This window comes from Fundulus heteroclitus, unplaced genomic scaffold (assembly GCF_011125445.2).
Source record: "Fundulus heteroclitus isolate FHET01 unplaced genomic scaffold, MU-UCD_Fhet_4.1 scaffold_44, whole genome shotgun sequence".
Taxonomy (NCBI): domain Eukaryota; kingdom Metazoa; phylum Chordata; class Actinopteri; order Cyprinodontiformes; family Fundulidae; genus Fundulus; species Fundulus heteroclitus.
Genome location: NW_023396857.1, coordinates 2,403,179 through 2,420,791, shown reverse-complemented (window position 1 = coordinate 2,420,791; position 17,613 = coordinate 2,403,179). Strand labels below are relative to the sequence as shown.

At 49.4% G+C, this 17,613-nt stretch overlaps 1 protein-coding gene across 2 annotated transcripts; it reads left to right on the top strand.

The window, feature by feature from the left end:
• Positions 1-42: 42 nt before the first annotated feature.
• Positions 43-17,276, top strand: zgc:113149 (uncharacterized protein LOC541363 homolog). Of its 2 annotated transcripts, XM_036131513.1 has the most exons (7): positions 43-172; positions 4,926-5,149; positions 8,883-8,977; positions 9,057-9,213; positions 12,801-12,971; positions 15,514-15,558; positions 15,869-17,276. In XM_036131513.1, exons 2-7 carry the CDS (start codon positions 4,966-4,968, stop codon positions 16,531-16,533), a joined length of 1,317 nt encoding a protein of 438 aa, XP_035987406.1. In that variant the 5' UTR covers positions 43-172; positions 4,926-4,965; the 3' UTR covers positions 16,534-17,276. The 2 variants fall into 2 exon arrangements, with proteins under 2 accessions (XP_035987406.1, XP_035987407.1); XM_036131514.1 differs by lacking the exon at positions 12,801-12,971.
• Positions 17,277-17,613: the final 337 nt, after the last annotated feature.

The window sequence follows — 17,613 nt, the reverse complement described above, 5'->3', positions numbered from 1 at the left end:
TTCCAGGCCAGCAGGGGGCGCGCTGCTGGGCCGAAATGTTGCGCGTTCAGGGAAGGAAAAAAGAATTTCCACGGACTGCGGAGTCTGCGCAGTTCTCGTCACTCCGAACTTTCGGGAGAACCGCAGAGGAAGAAGGAGGAGGAGGAGGAGAACAGCGCCATTTTATTTATCGGTAATTATTTTCAACTCTTTCTGCTTTTACGTTAACGCGGCGAGTTGCCGTTATTTAACGAAAACAAGCAGGCAGAGTTCCGTTTGAGCGACATAACGGGCGACAGCAGGGGAAACAACCGGCGACGTTCCGTCCTCCATGTCTGCCACCGACAGGCGCGATTAAACCTCCGAGCGACGCAGAAAAACGCGCCCGAGTTTTACCGAACCGCTCCAGATAAACCCGAAGGTCCTCACCGACACCCCCCCGGTTCGCTCCCCGCGCTAAACGGCGCGGAACCGGCGCAGAGCACCGGGGTGTCTGCAGACACCAGTCCGGCGGAACCATCACGGCGGAGAGGCTCAACAAAGACGCGGCAGCGGAGCCGCTGATTGGCTGACGCGGGACACGTGACCGCACGCAGCGTTGTTGTTAAATCAGAGAAATTAGCGAAGCGCGCAGAGCAGCGAGCGGCCTGCAGGTGCGGCGGCCAGGTGCGGCTGCTCTGATTGGCCAGAGTTTAACGCCTCGGTGGGAACATCAGGCTGAATTATTTCTAAAGTATTTCTGAACATCTGGAGGCGTTTAGTTAATCTACGTCACAGGGGGGGGGGGCGCGTTCATCACCAGAATGGACACATTTCTACACCTGTGCCATGAAACCTTCAGCAAAACATTATTTTGTAAATGTTTTAGCTTTATCAGTGATTATAATAATTAATTAAAACATCTTTCATACAGCTAAGTGTAAAATATTCTCTTCGGCTTTACAGCTTAACCCTAAATTATTATTTTTTATTGGCATTACAGTGTAGTTCTGGTGAATGGTGTCATCATGTTTTTGCCACCGTCACGCCTGAATTTCTCCATTTTGGGACAATTAAGGGATTTCTTCTTCTAAAACGCTGAACGGACATAAAACCCCAAGAATCACACAGGCTGCGGATGATCCAAGTAAACCAATTAAAAATAAAAATTTAGAAAAAATATGGGGGAAAAAAATAGTTCACGAGGATCTAAAAATGTAAAATCTACTTCTACTTCCCTATCTACACTGTAAATAACTTAAAATGTTAAAGTTTCAGTGTGGAAGGTTTTCACTTATCTAGTGGGGCGCTAAATGAACTACAAACTACCTCGCCGTTAACGGTAAGAACTACTACAGAAGCCTCGGAGGGTCATAAATGTGACTATAGCTCTGTTTACCCGCACGATCAGATTAAAATGTATTCAGATTAAATAATCAGATTGTTTATATGGGCAGACAATCACTTAATCTGATCATATTGTGTTTATATTCATCCGCCTTTATCCAGAATAGAACCACTAAGACATCAAACTTCTGTCTTTGCTAAACAACAAAAATAGCAATGAAAACAGTTTTATATGAGTTAATTTGTCGTCAGAGCGTCCGGCCTGGACTGGCACCAGGTTCTAGTTACGGTTGAAATGTTACCGAGGAACAACAATTTTAGCTCTTTTATTTTTGGAACAGGACGGTTGTATCGTGACCACAGGCAGGTTGGCTTCCCGACGTATTTCCACCACCAACGAGGAAATACGTCACGTTTACGGGTCAGTTTGCCACATTCTGAGTAACTTGAGCCCGACAAGCGTTTATATTTACGTTGATCGGATTATAAATCGCCGTAAACCACGCGTCTCATTCAGATTGAGCTAAATCCGATCATCATATTCCGATTTATTTACATGACACATTTTATTCCGATTACTTTAGTCGGTGTAAACGTAGCTAATGTCAACATGTCCTCCGTGTATTAACTACTGCTACTAGCTACGGTCATTGAATGAAATGGTTTTTGCCAAAGACCATAGTTTTTTGGGCTTTTTTATAAATGTGTCCTGGTCGTCTGATCAAATAATGCGCTGGCCTAAAGTCAGGCGTGAATATTCGTAATCGTGACGTAAATGCTGCACAGGCCCTGGAATACGAACGCACAATAGATCCAGACATGCAGGAGTAAAAGCATACGGCTGCAAAAAGACACCAAAGGAAGAAAGTAAAGCTCAGGAATGGTTTATAGTTTATCGCTAATGTTCTGACGGCACCAGGAGGTTCTTAAGTAGCACGAGTCACATATAGGCGTGGGCCGGTTAGCGGTCTCACGTTAAAACACGCTATCTGCATTTTTCAGTCGCCGCTGTCTTTAATTGGTGTAACCGAGCTTTCTGGGTGTGTTACCAGCACCTCATGGGGGGGGGGTGACTGGACTCAGAGCTGGGCTTTTGGGTCGCTGCATGGCTGAGAGGGACTCTTTACTATTTACGACATTTCCGTACAAAACACCGTCACTTACTGCCTAGCCTACGGCAATCCTGGAGGGACATTTAACCAGCGTGTCTGATGGAACACATTTATTATAACAATGTTGATATTATTGATGTTCCAACAATAAGAAACCCTAAAAGTCATGATTTATGGCACATTTGTTAAAGAATAGTGATAGAGGGGAAATGGCCTCTAGAAATAAACAGCCCTGTGTTGCCAGGGGTCCGTTCTTCGTACTTTGCTTAAAACATCCAAGATCAAATGAGACATCCAAGATGATTTCATCCGGCTAATCATGATCCGGCTAACTGGGTTCTTCCAACACACCTGTTGTTTACGATTAGTATGGCTGGATTGAGTTATCTGAGACAACTGCGCGTTCATGCGTTTGTTTAAAAGGGGAAATGTATCGATAGTAGAAACATTGATCAGCAGCGCTGCTATTGGCTATTCAGCAAAGAACGCCCACAGTTTTTCTCCCAGCAGAACACGAGCTTTTAATGGAAGGTTATGCTGAATTTGAGTCATTAATTAAAACGACAGGTAACACCTCAAAATCTGTTAAAGCCAGGAGAGAGGGCTGGCAAAAAGCAGCAGACAAATTAATGCGTAAATACTGTCCATGGTAGATGTTTCTATCACTTTCTACAGTATGAATTTTTGCATTTTAATAATTTCATATTTACTTTGTTCTTTTATATCAGAGCCACGGGACCCACTAGAACATGGGGACAAGTAAAAGTGAAATACAAGAATATTCTACAAAATGGTAGCCTTAAATTATTACACTTTATTTTAAAAAGGCACTTGTTATGTCAAGAGATCCAAATTTCAGTGTCATTCCTTAGACATGGGAAGTAAAGGACACGTGCAAACTGGGAATTTTAACAAAAAAAATCTTTATCCATAAAAAATGAAAATCTTCCTTTTCCAAGTCATCCACAGTTTACACGGTAAAACTGTATTGCTCCGTGTCTAGATAATCCATCCATAGTTTTTTTTTCTAATACAATATACGGCTCGACAGGAAGCAAGCCTTTCAAAGTAAACTAAACTTCACAATAAAATGGCCTGAAAAAATCTTCTTACTGAATATGATAAAAATAAAAAGCAAACCATCATACAAATAACTTAAATATTTTAGATTTATGGCTCCAACATCACGTTTTCCTCTTTAAAAGCCACTGTTAAATGATGTGTTTGTCTGTTTCTAACAGCCACCAAGAAAATGCGCTAAAGGATCCTGCCTATTGCGCAATATGTGATTAATTCGAGAAGCTCTGCAAATAATTCTTGCATCTTCAGCAACAGGTTGCTGTCGTAAAAATGGACATAGCTACGGCAGACTTCCCATCTCCTCCGCTTATAAAGCTGCGATCTAATCCTGTTTACATGAAATAAGCCTGCTCTGGAGCAGGCTTAAGCTGGCGCACATGTTGCTATGACAACAGGTGCAGGATGTCTTTCGAAGAACCAAACGATCCAAGATCATGCCAAATCGTCAACAATGAAATCCTGCTAACTGAGTTAGCGACGTACGAAGAACGGACCCCAGGTCTGCTGATTATCAGCAACTTTGTTGTTGTTTTTTTTCATTTCTACTGTTTACAAGATAGAAAGCAGTGCAGCTAAGATTTTTGTTAGAGGAACATGAGTTAGTGAATCTAACTTTTATGGCGTATGCACTCCTTCAGACTGGCCATTTGTGCTCTTTCTGCTCGTAATGCTTTATTCATTTATATATATATATATATATATATATATATATATATATATATATATATATATATATATATACATATATATATATATGAGCTTCACATCAAAGATCACTTCTGAATCTAAAACATGATAAAAACTTGCACCATGATGCTTTACTTCCATAAAAAGATAACTATTATCCTGCTGTCCAGCCTGATAGCGGTTAAAGCAGTGGAGACTAGAGCTGCAACAACAAATCGATAAAAATCAACAAAAGTATACCGAATGCACCGTTTATTTGGGCTCAAAGTGAAATAATCTGTTTGCGTTTACTCGCACCAAGTTTATATAAGGAGAAACTCTGACATTAGCAGAGTTGATGAATTTCCATAAAACAACAATAAACACGGTGGTGTAGCAACTTTTTGGGTTCAGTCCAAATGTTCTATTTGGAAAACATAAATGGAAATAAAAGTTTTATTTTTACGGACAAAAAAAAAGACAGATTAATCGATTATTAAAATGTTCATTAGTTGCCCTGGTAGAGGCGCAGTTACCCTGTCAGTTGTTAACTTTGTTATTCTAGATTTCTAACATTTCATCTGTGGAGATTAATGGCGTCAGATTAAAAGTTCAGCTTCTTTGATCATTAAAGTTGCCCATGACAACGCATTAATGACTGCCTTTATATTTATTACGTTTGTTATTTAGGAAGAATTTAAAATGCATGTCTGTTAAGTGATGCGGGCCGCCTGCCTTTCCCGTCCCTCTGGTTCTGTTCAGGTTAGCAGCGAGTGCAAACTGGACCCGGTGCCGAGGTTAGATGGGTTCTCCAGAACCGACGGCGATGAAAGGGCCCGGCGCTGGGGAGGTCACATGGGGCGAAGACGACGAAGAGTTTCTGCCGGCCGGCGTGAAGGAAGCCTGCAAATCCAAACCCAGGTTCTCCTACACCGAGGTCAAGATGCTGCTGGACGAGGTGAAGAAGAACCGGCACATCCTCCTCAGTGAGTCGACTCAGTGAATCACAGTTCTTATGCTTTGAACGGTCGTTTCTGTTCACACCTGATGGAAAACGGACTCCGTTTCTATTTGCCTGCATCATTTTTTAACTTTTAAAGGGACCTACCTACCTTGTGTCCTTCCCTCCTACCTTGTGTCCTTCCTACCTTGTGTCCTTCCCTCCTACCTTGTGTCCTTCCCTCCTATCTTGTGTCCTTCCCTCCTACCTTGTGTCCTCTTGCCTTGTGTCCTTCCATCCTACCTTGTGTCCTACCTACCTTGTGTCCTTCCCTCCTACCTTGTGTCCTTCCCTCCTACCTTGTGTCCTTCCATCCTACCTTGTGTCCTTCCTACCTACCTTGTGTCCTCTTGCCTTGTGTCCTTCCATCCTACCTTGTGTCCTACCTACCTTGTGTCCTTCCCTCCTACCTTGTGTCCTTCCCTCCTATCTTGTGTCCTTCCATCCTACCTTGTGTCCTTCCTACCTACCTTGTGTCCTTCCTACCTACCTTGTGTCCTTCCTACCTACCTTGTGTCCTCTTACCTTGTGTCCTTCCCTCCTGCCTTGTGTCCTTCCATCCTACCTTGTGTCCTACCTACCTTGTGTCCTTCCATCCTACCTTGTGTCCTTCCTACCTACCTTGTGTCCTATCTACCTTGTGTCCTTCCATCCCACCTTGTGTCCTTCCCTCCTACCTTGTGTCCTTCCCTCCTACCTTGTGTCCTTCCTACCTACCTTGTGTCCTTCCTACCTACCTTGTGTCCTTCCTACCTACCTTGTGTCCTCTTACCTTGTGTCCTTCCCTCCTGCCTTGTGTCCTTCCATCCTACCTTGTGTCCTACCTACCTTGTGTCCTTCCCTCCTACCTTGTGTCCTTCCCTCCTATCTTGTGTCCTTCCTACCTACCTTGTGTCCTTCCTACCTACCTTGTGTCCTCTTACCTTGTGTCCTTCCCTCCTGCCTTGTGTCCTTCCCTCCTACCTTGTGTCCTACCTACCTTGTGTCCTCTTACCTTGTGTCCTTCCTACCTACCTTGTGTCCTTCCCTCTTCCCTCTTACCTTTTGTCCTTCTCTCCTACCTTCTGTCCTACCTACCTTGTGTCCTCTTATCTTGTGTCCTTCCCTCCTGCCTTGTGTCCTTGTCTCCTACCTTCTGTCCTACCTACCTTGTGTCCTCTTATCTTGTGTCCTTCCCTCCTGCCTTGTGTCCTTCCTACCTTGTGTCCTCTTACCTTGTGTCCTTCCCACCTACCTTGTTTCCTTCCCTCTTACCTTCTGTCCTTCCTACCTTGTGTCCTTACCTCCCACCTTGTGTCCTCTTACCTTGTGTCCTTCCCTCCTACCTTGTACCCTACCTACCTTGTGTCCTCTTACCTTGTGTCCTTCCCTCCTGCCTTGTGTCCTTCCCTCCTACCTTGTGTCCTACCTACCTTGTGTCCTTCCCTCCTGCCTTGTGTCCTTCCTACCTACCTTGTGTCCTTCCTACCTACCTTGTGTCCTCTTACCTTGTGTCCTTCCCTCCTGCCTTGTGTCCTTCCATCCTACCTTGTGTCCTACCTACCTTGTGTCCTTCCCTCCTACCTTGTGTCCTTCCCTCCTATCTTGTGTCCTTCCTACCTACCTTGTGTCCTCTTACCTTGTGTCCTTCCCTCCTGCCTTGTGTCCTTCCCTCCTACCTTGTGTCCTACCTACCTTGTGTCCTTCCCTCCTGCCTTGTGTCCTTCTCTCCTACCTTCTGTCCTACCTACCTTGTGTCCTCTTATCTTGTGTCCTTCCCTCCTGCCTTGTGTCCTTCCTACCTTGTGTCCTCTTACCTTGTGTCCTTCCCACCTACCTTGTTTCCTTCCCTCTTACCTTCTGTCCTTCCTACCTTGTGTCCTTACCTCCCACCTTGTGTCCTCTTACCTTGTGTCCTTCCCTCCTACCTTGTACCCTACCTACCTTGTGTCCTCTTACCTTGTGTCCTTCCCTCCTGCCTTGTGTCCTTCCCTCCTACCTTGTGTCCTACCTACCTTGTGTCCTTCCCTCCTGCCTTGTGTCCTTCCCTCCTACCTTGTGTCCTATCTACCCTGTGTCCTCTTACCTTGTGTCCTTCCTACCTACCTTGTGTCCTTCCCTCTTACCTTTTGTCCTTCTCTCCTACCTTCTGTCCTACCTACCCTGTGTCCTCTTACCTTGTGTCCTTCCCACCTACCTTGTTTCCTTCCCTCTTACCTTCTGTCCTTCCTACCTTGTGTCCTTACCTCCCACCTTGTGTCCTCTTACCTTGTGTCCTTCCCTCCTACCTTGTACCCTACCCACCTTGTGTCCTCTTACCTTGTGTCCTTCCCACCAACCTTGTTTCCTTCCCTCCTGCCTTGTTTCCTTCCCTCCTACCTTGTGTCCTTCCCTCCTACCTTGTGTCCTTCCCTCCTACCTTGTGTCCTTCCTACCTACCTTTTGTCCTTCCCTCCTACCTTGTGTCCTTCCCTCCTATCTTGTGTCCTTCCATCCTACCTTGTGTCCTTCCTACCTACCTTGTGTCCTCTTACCTTGTGTCCTTCCCTCCTACCTTGTGTCCTTCCTACCTACCTTTTGTCCTTCCCTCCTACCTTGTGTCCTTCCTACCTACCTTGTGTCCTTCCTACCTACCTTGTGTCCTTCCTACCTACCTTGTGTCCTCTTACCTTGTGTCCTTCCCTCCTGCCTTGTGTCCTTCCCTCCTACCTTGTGTCCTACCTACCTTGTGTCCTCTTACCTTGTGTCCTTCCTACCTACCTTGTGTCCTTCCCTCTTACCTTTTGTCCTTCTCTCCTACCTTCTGTCCTACCTACCTTGTGTCCTCTTATCTTGTGTCCTTCCCTCCTGCCTTGTGTCCTTCCTACCTTGTGTCCTCTTACCTTGTGTCCTTCCTACCTACCTTGTGTCCTTCCCTCTTACCTTTTGTCCTTCTCTCCTACCTTCTGTCCTACCTACCTTGTGTCCTCTTATCTTGTGTCCTTCCCACCTACCTTGTGTCCTTCCTACCTACCTTGTGTCCTTCCCTCTTACCTTTTGTCCTTCTCTCCTACCTTCTGTCCTACCTACCTTGTGTCCTCTTATCTTGTGTCCTTCCCACCTACCTTGTGTCCCTCCCTCCTACCTTGTGTCCTTCCCTCTTACCTTTTGTCCTTCTCTCCTACCTTGTGTCCTTACCTCCCACCTTGTGTCCTTCTCTCCTACCTTCTGTCCTACCTACCTTGTGTCCTCTTATCTTGTGTCCTTCCCTCCTACCTTGTGTCCTACCTACCTTGTGTCCTCTTACCTTGTGTCCTTCCTACCTACCTTGTGTCCTTCCCTCTTACCTTTTGTCCTTCTCTCCTACCTTCTGTCCTACCTACCTTGTGTCCTCTTATCTTGTGTCCTTCCCTCCTACCTTGTGTCCTTCCTACCTTGTGTCCTCTTACCTTGTGTCCTTCCTACCTACCTTGTGTCCTTCCCTCTTACCTTTTGTCCTTCTCTCCTACCTTGTGTCCTTACCTCCCACCTTGTGTCCTCTTACCTTGTGTCCTTCCCTCCTTCCACTGTCGGTAGCTGTGATGATTTTGTTGTGGATTTTATCATGTATATTATATTTATCTCTTTAATGATCAATAACGGGTAAAAGTGTTTGTGGAAGCTTTGAGGTTCTGCAGAGCTTGGTAATATGGTGGAGCGGCTGGGTTCTGCAGAACCGCTGAGTGGACCTGGTGTTCTGATGGCGCTGGTCTGTCTTGCAGAGAAGTTTAACCGCGGCGTGTCGGTGGACACCAAGAAGCAGAAGTGGGCGGAGATCACGGCTCAGATCAACGGTCTGGGGATGAACCAGAGAGAGGTCCGTGCGGCGCCGGCCCGTAGCCCAGCGAGCCCGGCCGCTCTCAAACGGGTCAGAACATTTCTCTGTTTGGTTGCAGATTCGTCAGATCATGAAGAAATGGGCCGACCTGAAATGTGACGGCAAGCGGCGTCTTCTGGCCCTGCGGGGCCCCAACGGCTCGGGCCTCAAGAAGAAGAGACTGGGCCCGGTGGAGAGGATGGTCCACCGCATCCTGCTCATGAGTCCCAAGAGAGGTGAGCGTCCGCTTCAGAACCGCCGCTTCAGAACCCAACACAGAACCGCCGCACACAGAACCGCCGCACACAGAACCCAACACATGTCCCCGGTGGATAAGGAACGCCTAAACAGCAGTTTTCAACTCATTTCATTCATGAAGGGAAACTGGGTCAGAACCGAGCCGGACCTGTGGCAGCACTGGTCCCGCTCGTTAAGCCTTAATTAACCATGATTTAATTAAGGAGTTAATTGGAGCCTCTCTGGCAGCTGAAGCGTCTCAGGAAGCAGCAGAACCAGGTCTCTGACGTCAGTGAGTCCAGAAACGGTTCCAGGTCCATTTCTAAGGTTCTGGACCTCCACAGAACCACATCAGAACCATGATCCTCACATGGAACAGAGAACCTCCCCAGGACGGGTTGACCCACCAGAATCACTCCAGGAGGTCCCAGAAGAACCCAGAACACCTGAAGCTCTGAGGTCAGAGGTCAGGGCTCGGCGCTGGTTCTGCTGTGATCCGTTAACTGGACTCTGATTGGGTTTAACAGATAAAGTGAAGTTTTCTCCTCCTAATACAGAATTTCAGTTTGGCAGCGTGAAAACGTCTAAAGTTACTGATTTATAGTAACGGTTGGCTATACGTCTGTATTTAAACGTGAGGTTTATCGTAGATTTCTCCGCTCTTACCTCGTTAACTCCACCGACTCGTTGCCTGGTGGCTGGCAGATGAGGCAGAAGTCCGTCTGTAACGCTCTGAGCTTCACTCTCACCTCCATCAGACGTCTCAGACGTCGGCTTAGATCAGTCAGCGACACGTCCCTGTGGGCGGAGCCATCTGCCTTCACCTGCTGACCAGCAGCGCTCCTACAGGGCCTCCTCATCCACCCGCTGCCGCTTCATCCACCTGCCTCCTCATCCACCTGCTGCCGCTTCATCCACCAGCTGCCGCTTCATCCACCTGCTGCCTCCTCCTCCTCCACCTGCCTCCTCACCCACCTGCTGCCTTCTCATCCACCTGCTGCCTCCTCATCTACCTGCTGCCTCCTCATCCACCTGCTGCCTCCTCATCCACCTGCTGCCTCCTCATCCACCTGCTGCCTTCTCATCCACCTGCTGCCTCCTCTTCCTCCTGCTGCTTCCTCATCCACCTGCTGCCTCCTCCTCATCCACCTGCTGCCTCTTCATCCACCTGCTGCCTCCTCCTCCATCTGCTGCTTCCTCATCCACCTGCTGCCTCCTCATCCTCCTGCTGCCGCTTCACCCACCTGCTGCCTCCTCCTCATCCACCTGCTGCCTCCTCATCCACCTGCTGCCTCCTCACCCACCTGCTGCCTCCTCCTCCATCTGCTGCTTCCTCATCCACCTGCTGCCTCCTCATCCTCCTGCTGCCGCTTCACCCACCTGCTGCCTCCTCCTCATCCACCTGCTGCCTCCTCATCCACCTGCTGCCTCCTCACCCACCTGCTGCCTCCTCATCCACCTGCTGCCGCTTCATCCACCTGCTGCCTCCTCATCCACCTGCTGCCTCCTCATCCTCCTGCTGCCTCCTCATCCTCCTGCTGCCTCCTCATCCTCCTGCTGCCTCCTCACCCACCTGCTGCCTCCTCCTCATCCACCTGCTGCCTCCTCATCCTGCTGCCTCCTCATCTACTTGCTGCCTCCTCATCTACCTGCTGCCTCCTCATCTACCTGCTGCCTCCTCATCTACCTGCTGCCTCCTCATCCTCCTGCTGCCTCCTCATCTACCTGCTGCCTCCTCCTCTACCTGCTGCCTCCTCCACCTGCTGCCTCCTCATCCACCTGCTGCCTCCTCATCTACCTGCTGCCTCCTCCACCTGCTGCCTCCTCATCCACCTGCTGCCTCCTCATCTACCTGCTGCCTCCTCCTCTACCTGCTGCCTCCTCCACCTGCTGCCTCCTCATCTACCTGCTGCCTCCTCATCTACCTGCTGCCTCCTCATCCTCCTGCTGCCTCCTCATCTACCTGCTGCCTCCTCCTCCACCTGCTGCCTCCTCCACCTGCTGCCTCCTCATCCACCTGCTGCCTCCTCGTCCACCTGCTGCCTCCTCATCCACCTGCTGCCTCCTCACCCACCTGCTGCCTCCTCACCCACCTGCTGCCTCCTCATCCACCTGCTGCCGCTTCATCCACCTGCTGCCTCCTCATCCACCTGCTGCCTCCTCATCCTCCTGCTGCCTCCTCATCCTCCTGCTGCCTCCTCATCCTCCTGCTGCCTCCTCACCCACCTGCTGCCTCCTCCTCATCCACCTGCTGCCTCCTCATCCTGCTGCCTCCTCATCCTCCTGCTGCCTCCTCATCTACTTGCTGCCTCCTCATCTACCTGCTGCCTCCTCATCTACTTGCTGCCTCCTCATCTACCTGCTGCCTCCTCATCTACCTGCTGCCTCCTCATCTACCTGCTGCCTCCTCATCCTCCTGCTGCCTCCTCATCTACCTGCTGCCTCCTCATCTACCTGCTGCCTCCTCATCCACCTGCTGCCTCCTCATCCACCTGCTGCCTCCTCCTCATCCACCTGCTGCCTCCTCCTCATCCACCTGCTGCCTCCTCATCCTCCTCCTGCCTCCTCCACCTGCTGCCTCCTCCACCTGCTGCTGCCTCCTCCTCCACCTGCTGCCTCCTCCACCTGCTGCCTCTTCCTCCACCTGCTGCCTCTTCCTCCACCTGCTGCCTCCTCCACCTGCTGCTGCCTCCTCCTCCACCTGCTGCCTCCTCCACCTGCTGCCTCCTCATCCACCTGCTGCATCCTCTTCCTCCACCTTGCCTGGCCTCCTCCCACCTGCTGCTGCCTCCTCCTCCACCTGCTGCCTCCTCCACCTGCTGCTGCCTCTTCCTCCACCTGCTGCCTCCTCCACCTGCTGCTGCCTCCTCATCCACCTGCTGCATCCTCTTCCTCCACCTGCTGCCTCCTCCACCTGCTGCCTCCTCATCTACTTGCTGCCTCCTCATCCACCTGCTGCCTCCTCCTCATCCACCTGCTGCCTCCTCATCCTCCTGCTGCCTCCTCATCCACCTGCTGCCTCCTCATCCTCCTGCTGCCTCCTCATCCACCTGCTGCCTCCTCATCCACCTGCTGCCTCCTCATCCTCCACCTTCACCTCAGACCTCTGCAGCTGGATGGCCTTTTTCCCTTCATGGATGAAATCATTTGAAAACTGTATTTCCTTTATCTCTAATATTAAATGCTCGACTCAGTCAGATATATGCATAAATCTGATGGAATATTATCTTTGGCGCTATGGAGTAAACGTTTGTTATGAATATCGGTTGTTTTATGGAGCTGCTTCACTGCAGCGCCGCCTCCCTCCACCAGGGGGCGCCCTGGAGCCGCTGCTGTTGCCAGGCAGACTAGGAGCTAAAAGAGCCACCGGGTCTCAGTAGTTTTCCACAGCACTGAGATGTGGCGGTTAGTTTGGAACAAGTAAAACTTTCTGGTTTCAGACGTTTTTGTTGAGGAAACCTGAAATCCTGATTTCACGTCGGCCGATGGGTTTGCTAACGAGGCAGAGACGTCTGTGGCAGCCAGAACCGTCCGTTGTTCTGGGCCCAAACGGGCCACTAAACAGCTGTCCTGTCCGGGTTCTCAGATGGCGACAGCGACAGCGATCAGGACATGAGTCCACGGTCTTTCCTCCAGAAAGGCCCCCGGCTGAACACGCCCCCCTGCTCTTACCTGAGCCGGAACCAGAACTCTGAGTCCAACCGGGACGCTTTCTCCTTCGACGCGTCGCCTCTGTCCTCGCCAGAGAAAGACGCCGGTAAGCCGAACCGATCCGATTACTTCAGACTGACCTTTTCATGTGTTTCTGCTCTAAAGCTGGAGGACCTGGACCTCCACCACCCAAACCAGGTTCTTCTAGGCCCACAATGGAACAAAAATACTTTATTCAATTTCTACAGAGTCTCTATCTGCAGCCTTCATGGGATTATTATCCCTATTTGTTATTTTGCCCTTATTCTAGCCAGCTGACAGATGGTTTGAAAGGGGTGTGAAGGAAGCCATCTACGTTAAGAGAGAGAAAACAACCTTAAACAGAGGAGGAGGCCTTAGGTTCCAACTCTCAAAAACTTGCAACACAGCTATAGGATTAATTTCGGCCAATCATCACCTTAACTCTCACCCTCATTCAGGTGATTAAAACATTGTTCCTTTAAGCCAGGCCATTAACGACCCTAACGACTCCTCGTTACAGAGGAGTGGTCCAGTTTCTGTCCAATCTGCTGGTTTAATGGCTTTAACGACCGCCCATTACTAAGGGGTGGACCTGTTTCTGTTGAATCTGCATGTTATCTAAGCCATTACAGGCCTTTGTTTGGCAGTAGTATAAAGCTTGATGCTCCACATTACTCCAGACTTTTTGAATAGCGTACCGCGGACGTGACGTCACCGTCTCAAGAGCAACGCCCCTTTTGCCGCTTAGGTAGGGCATACAGGAGAGAACGCCCGTAGCAACCAGCTATTACAAGCGCAACAGAACCAGCGATATGACCGACTTTACAGCCGTTAAACTTTCCCAAGACGATGTCCCAGGCGCACGGTTTACTGGTCGCACTGTGGAAGAACACACCAACCTTCAGCTCAAACGATGGCTTGAGTGTCGAGGGCTTAAAAAAAACAGAAAACGGGCCGAGTTGATCGAACGGTAAGCTTTGGTTTTTTTTTTCCTGCGCGGCGATCATGGCAGCGTCGGCCGTTTTTTTTTTTGTTGTTGTTTGCAATCACCGTCCAGGAATGGGTATATGTTTAATGTTTGTCTCATTTGAAATGTTTTTGAGTAAGCTATCCTGGTAGCAGGCTATCATGTTAGCGCCTGCTACCATGATAGTCTATATGCTGTCATGGTAGCAGGCGCTACTTTATTAACATGTCGGCCACCAAAATACTCTTACCTTGACTTGATGTCGCTGGAATTGGGTCAGGATGTTCTTTGGTTGGGCCCTTTCCTCCAACAAAATGCTTGCTACATATGTAGGTGAATTTGGTAACTTTTTCCGGGTTGAACTGTTGTGTAGGCCGACCGCCCCGGTCCCAGCGCACACATTTCTCCTTGGCAGTCTTGAAGAAAACATCCTTCATATGCGGCCGATCAGCGTAACTCGAGTCGCTGTTACACGTTCCATAGCAACAATGTTTAAAAACCATGGTCTTAGATTTGGAAAAAGCAGTCGTTTACCGAGTAAAACCAAGGCTAACGCACGTCTCTTTTAAAGCAAAACAGCGGCGGGTTTCCGGAGTTTGCACCACTGCGTACCACGTGATGTGACGTCATCGTGACGGTACGTTTCTAAAAATAGCTCGCTCGTGGTACGCTATTGAGAAAGCTTCCTGGAGAGGAAGAGAAACGTCTTCAACTACGGAAAACAAGTCCAGTTGCTTTGTTTTTTACCTTTTTTGGAAGAATCTAGCCAACTGTGTATTTCCGTAATTTTCCCTTTTCTCATATTTATTTTCCTAAAATAATTACTGCTCACATTGATCATTTACATCAACAATCAAAACTGACTTTATTCCATTTTTATCACTATGGAGGCATTTTTTACTTCTAATGTCTGTAACACTGAGGTAAAAAGTGAAATAAAATGGGAAAGTAGAAAATCCATTAAACATTTTACTAAATATAAATTTTCTAAATAACGCTAATCTATACTTAGCGACGTGTAAATGTGTAAATTCAGATGAATAAATGGGGCACAGACACTTTAAGGCAGAATTTATCGCAGCTTATATTGCGTAAATTATTTTCTCATTGCTAATTCTGTGGCGCTGTGGTTGACGCAGAAATCCAACCAGCGGAGCTCCAGGTGTGCTCAGGTACGGCTCTTCTGCTTCCACCAATCAGCAGCCAGAGATCAGATCAGTACATGGCAGGTAAACCTGGTGGTTCTGCAGAATATTTTCACCCTTTGGGTTTGGCTAACTTCAGCTAGCCTGCTCTCTGCTTAGCTAGCTGCTAACGGTACCGCTAGCCAGCGTTAGCGTAGCTAGCTAACAGCTGAGGGTGGAGCGGCAACGCTTCTTGGCGTTCAGGCTGCAGCGAGCGATGCGCTCTCTGTTGGTCCTGGTTAGGACGGGTCCGATAGAATCCATGATCAGTTCCAGGAGGTTCTGAGTTCAGACACGTGTTCCTGCAGCAGAACTCCTCGATAACGAGGAGGAGGACACCCGGACGTTTAACGTTCCTGAGCCGAGCCTAAGCCGGTCTCAGATGAGGAGCTTCCTGGAACCGTCGATGGGTTCTGTTTGGTCACGGCGGTCTTGGGTCTGGCGGTTTTGGTGACGTGATGTTCTTGATGTTTCAGACGAGCGGATCGGTTCCTCCTCTGAGTTGGACCAGGCTGATGAAGGTAAGAGGAGGAAGAGGAGGAGGTGAATGAAAAGCTTCACTGTAAACAATTCTGTCTAAACCCACTTGGTTCTGCTCGCTCTGGACCCAAACATGGCGCCTTTTACACCGGTTCTACTCGGTTCCGCCCGGCATGGCTCTACTCGGTTCTGCTCGTTGCCCCCCCCTCTCCGGGCCTGTGGGAAACCAACCAGAGCGCAGCCGGGCCGGGTGGAGCGGAGCGGAGTAGAACCGGTATGAACGGGTTCTGCCGGGCCCGGCAGCAGAACTCGGGCTGAAAGCTTCACGGTTCTCCTCCTTCTCTCCTGCAGCTCCCTACAGCCAGGAGCTTCTGGACAGGCACCGCCTCAGGCCTGTGCACACGTACTCTCGGACCCATCAGAACCAGAACCACACACAGAACTCCTCCCTCTTCCCTCGTGCAGCCTCTTCCTCCTCCAGCTTCCCTTTCGACGCCTCCTCCTCCTCCTCCGCGGCGCCTCACCCTTCCTCCGGAGGCGCCAGCTCGACTCCTTCGTTGCTCCTCGCTCCTTCCTCCTCCACATCAGCGCCGAGCGCCCAGGCTCCTCCCCCCGCAGCTAACTCCTCTTCCTCTATCCCTCCTCCCCCCTCCTCCTCCTCCTCCCACCCGCCGCTGCTCCTCCCTCCCGGCTCCCCGCTGCGGCCCCAGGTCCCCGTGGCCCAGCTGGCCTCCCACAGCCTGCAGCAGCAGCGGGCGGGCCGCGTGCTCCTGGCCTCCGTCTCCCAGTCCCTGGAGGTTCTGGCCCAGTCGGTGCAGCTCCTGGTGGAGAGCCAGCAGGAGTTCGTCCAGGAGTCTCTGCAGCTGCAGCGGGAGACGGTGGAGGTCCTCAGGGACTTCTCCAACACGGCGCTCCGGATGCTGAGGGACAAAACCAGCGGCGGCCAGCTGCTGTCCCGCCATCAGGCTCCGCCTCCTCCGCCCGCGTACCACCTCCACCCGACCTCGCGGTTCTGAGGAACCCAGGAGGCGCCGCTCTGTCCAGCTCTGGTGGGTCCGGGCCGACGGTCCAAAGGTCCAAAGGCTCGGAACTCTGACGACGAACAGAACCGGACAACAGGTTCTGCTACGCTGTCTTCAGCTGCAAGATTAAACGGGTTCTGCTGGTTCTAGAACAGGACTTGGTTCTGATCCAGCAGTGATCATGTTTTTAGCTAAAATCGACTCGTCAGTGTTTTTTAACCGCTTTAACTTGTAGCCTGGGTCTCCGTTTTCTCCAGGGCTGAAGCTCAGAGGCATCAGCTGAAAGCTTAACTCTAATAAACGCATTAAATACGCCATTAAAAGCATTAAAAGCTTTTAATGCAGCGATTATGGTTCCTGTCCAGAGAAAACCTGCTGGGCGCTCCAGACTTCCTGAAAGTAACCTAACGACGTTTTCTGTTCTTTCCAGCCTGGATTTAAAGTTTTCCTGCTTTTCCCGTTTTGCCCTGAGCGCTGACTGCAGGCGGATCAGAACTACTAATCAGAGCTTTGGTTCTGAAGAAAAAACACCTAAATGTGAATTTTCTCCCATTTCCAACAGAAACAAAGTGATTCAGACAATATGACCAAAAGTAGGAAATATTTTCTTTGTAGGCTGAAAATAAATCAGTTTATTTAAAATATAATTTAAGCAAAGCCTCCAGTTTTAATGTAGAACTTTGGAAAACAAAATGACAAAAATGATTGAAATAAAAAATGTGTTACATTGGAAAAAAGCCTGATTTTTCTTTTTTATGCAATTATTTTATGCAACTGAGCGTCATCTGAGCTGGGCTCACAGATCCAGCTGGTCCAGGAGTCGCTGTTAGCCAAAGCTAACGGCCAGCATGTGGACGAGTGGACAGAGGAAAACATCAAATCTGAACTAAAAGGGAGTAAAACTTAGAGGATAAAAAGAAACTCCTACTTTTTCTGATGGAAACCTGGACAGCCGAGATATTCATAGTTTTATATAAATAAAGACGATTCTGTCAAAACAGAAAAATCAGATTTTAATGATTTTATTTTTCATGGTTCAGAATCACAGCTTGACACCAAGTTTGAATTATGTTG

Bases quoted from the DNA above. Each gene is read 5' to 3' on its own strand.
- zgc:113149 (XM_036131513.1), top strand. From the start codon at position 4,966: ATGGGTTCTCCAGAACCGACGGCGATGAAAGGGCCCGGCGCTGGGGAG. The intron at 5,150-8,882 runs GTGAGTCGACTC...TCTGTCTTGCAG, and splicing joins GAACCGGCACATCCTCCTCA to AGAAGTTTAACCGCGGCGTG. The intron at 15,559-15,868 runs GTAAGAGGAGGA...TCTCTCCTGCAG, and splicing joins GTTGGACCAGGCTGATGAAG to CTCCCTACAGCCAGGAGCTT.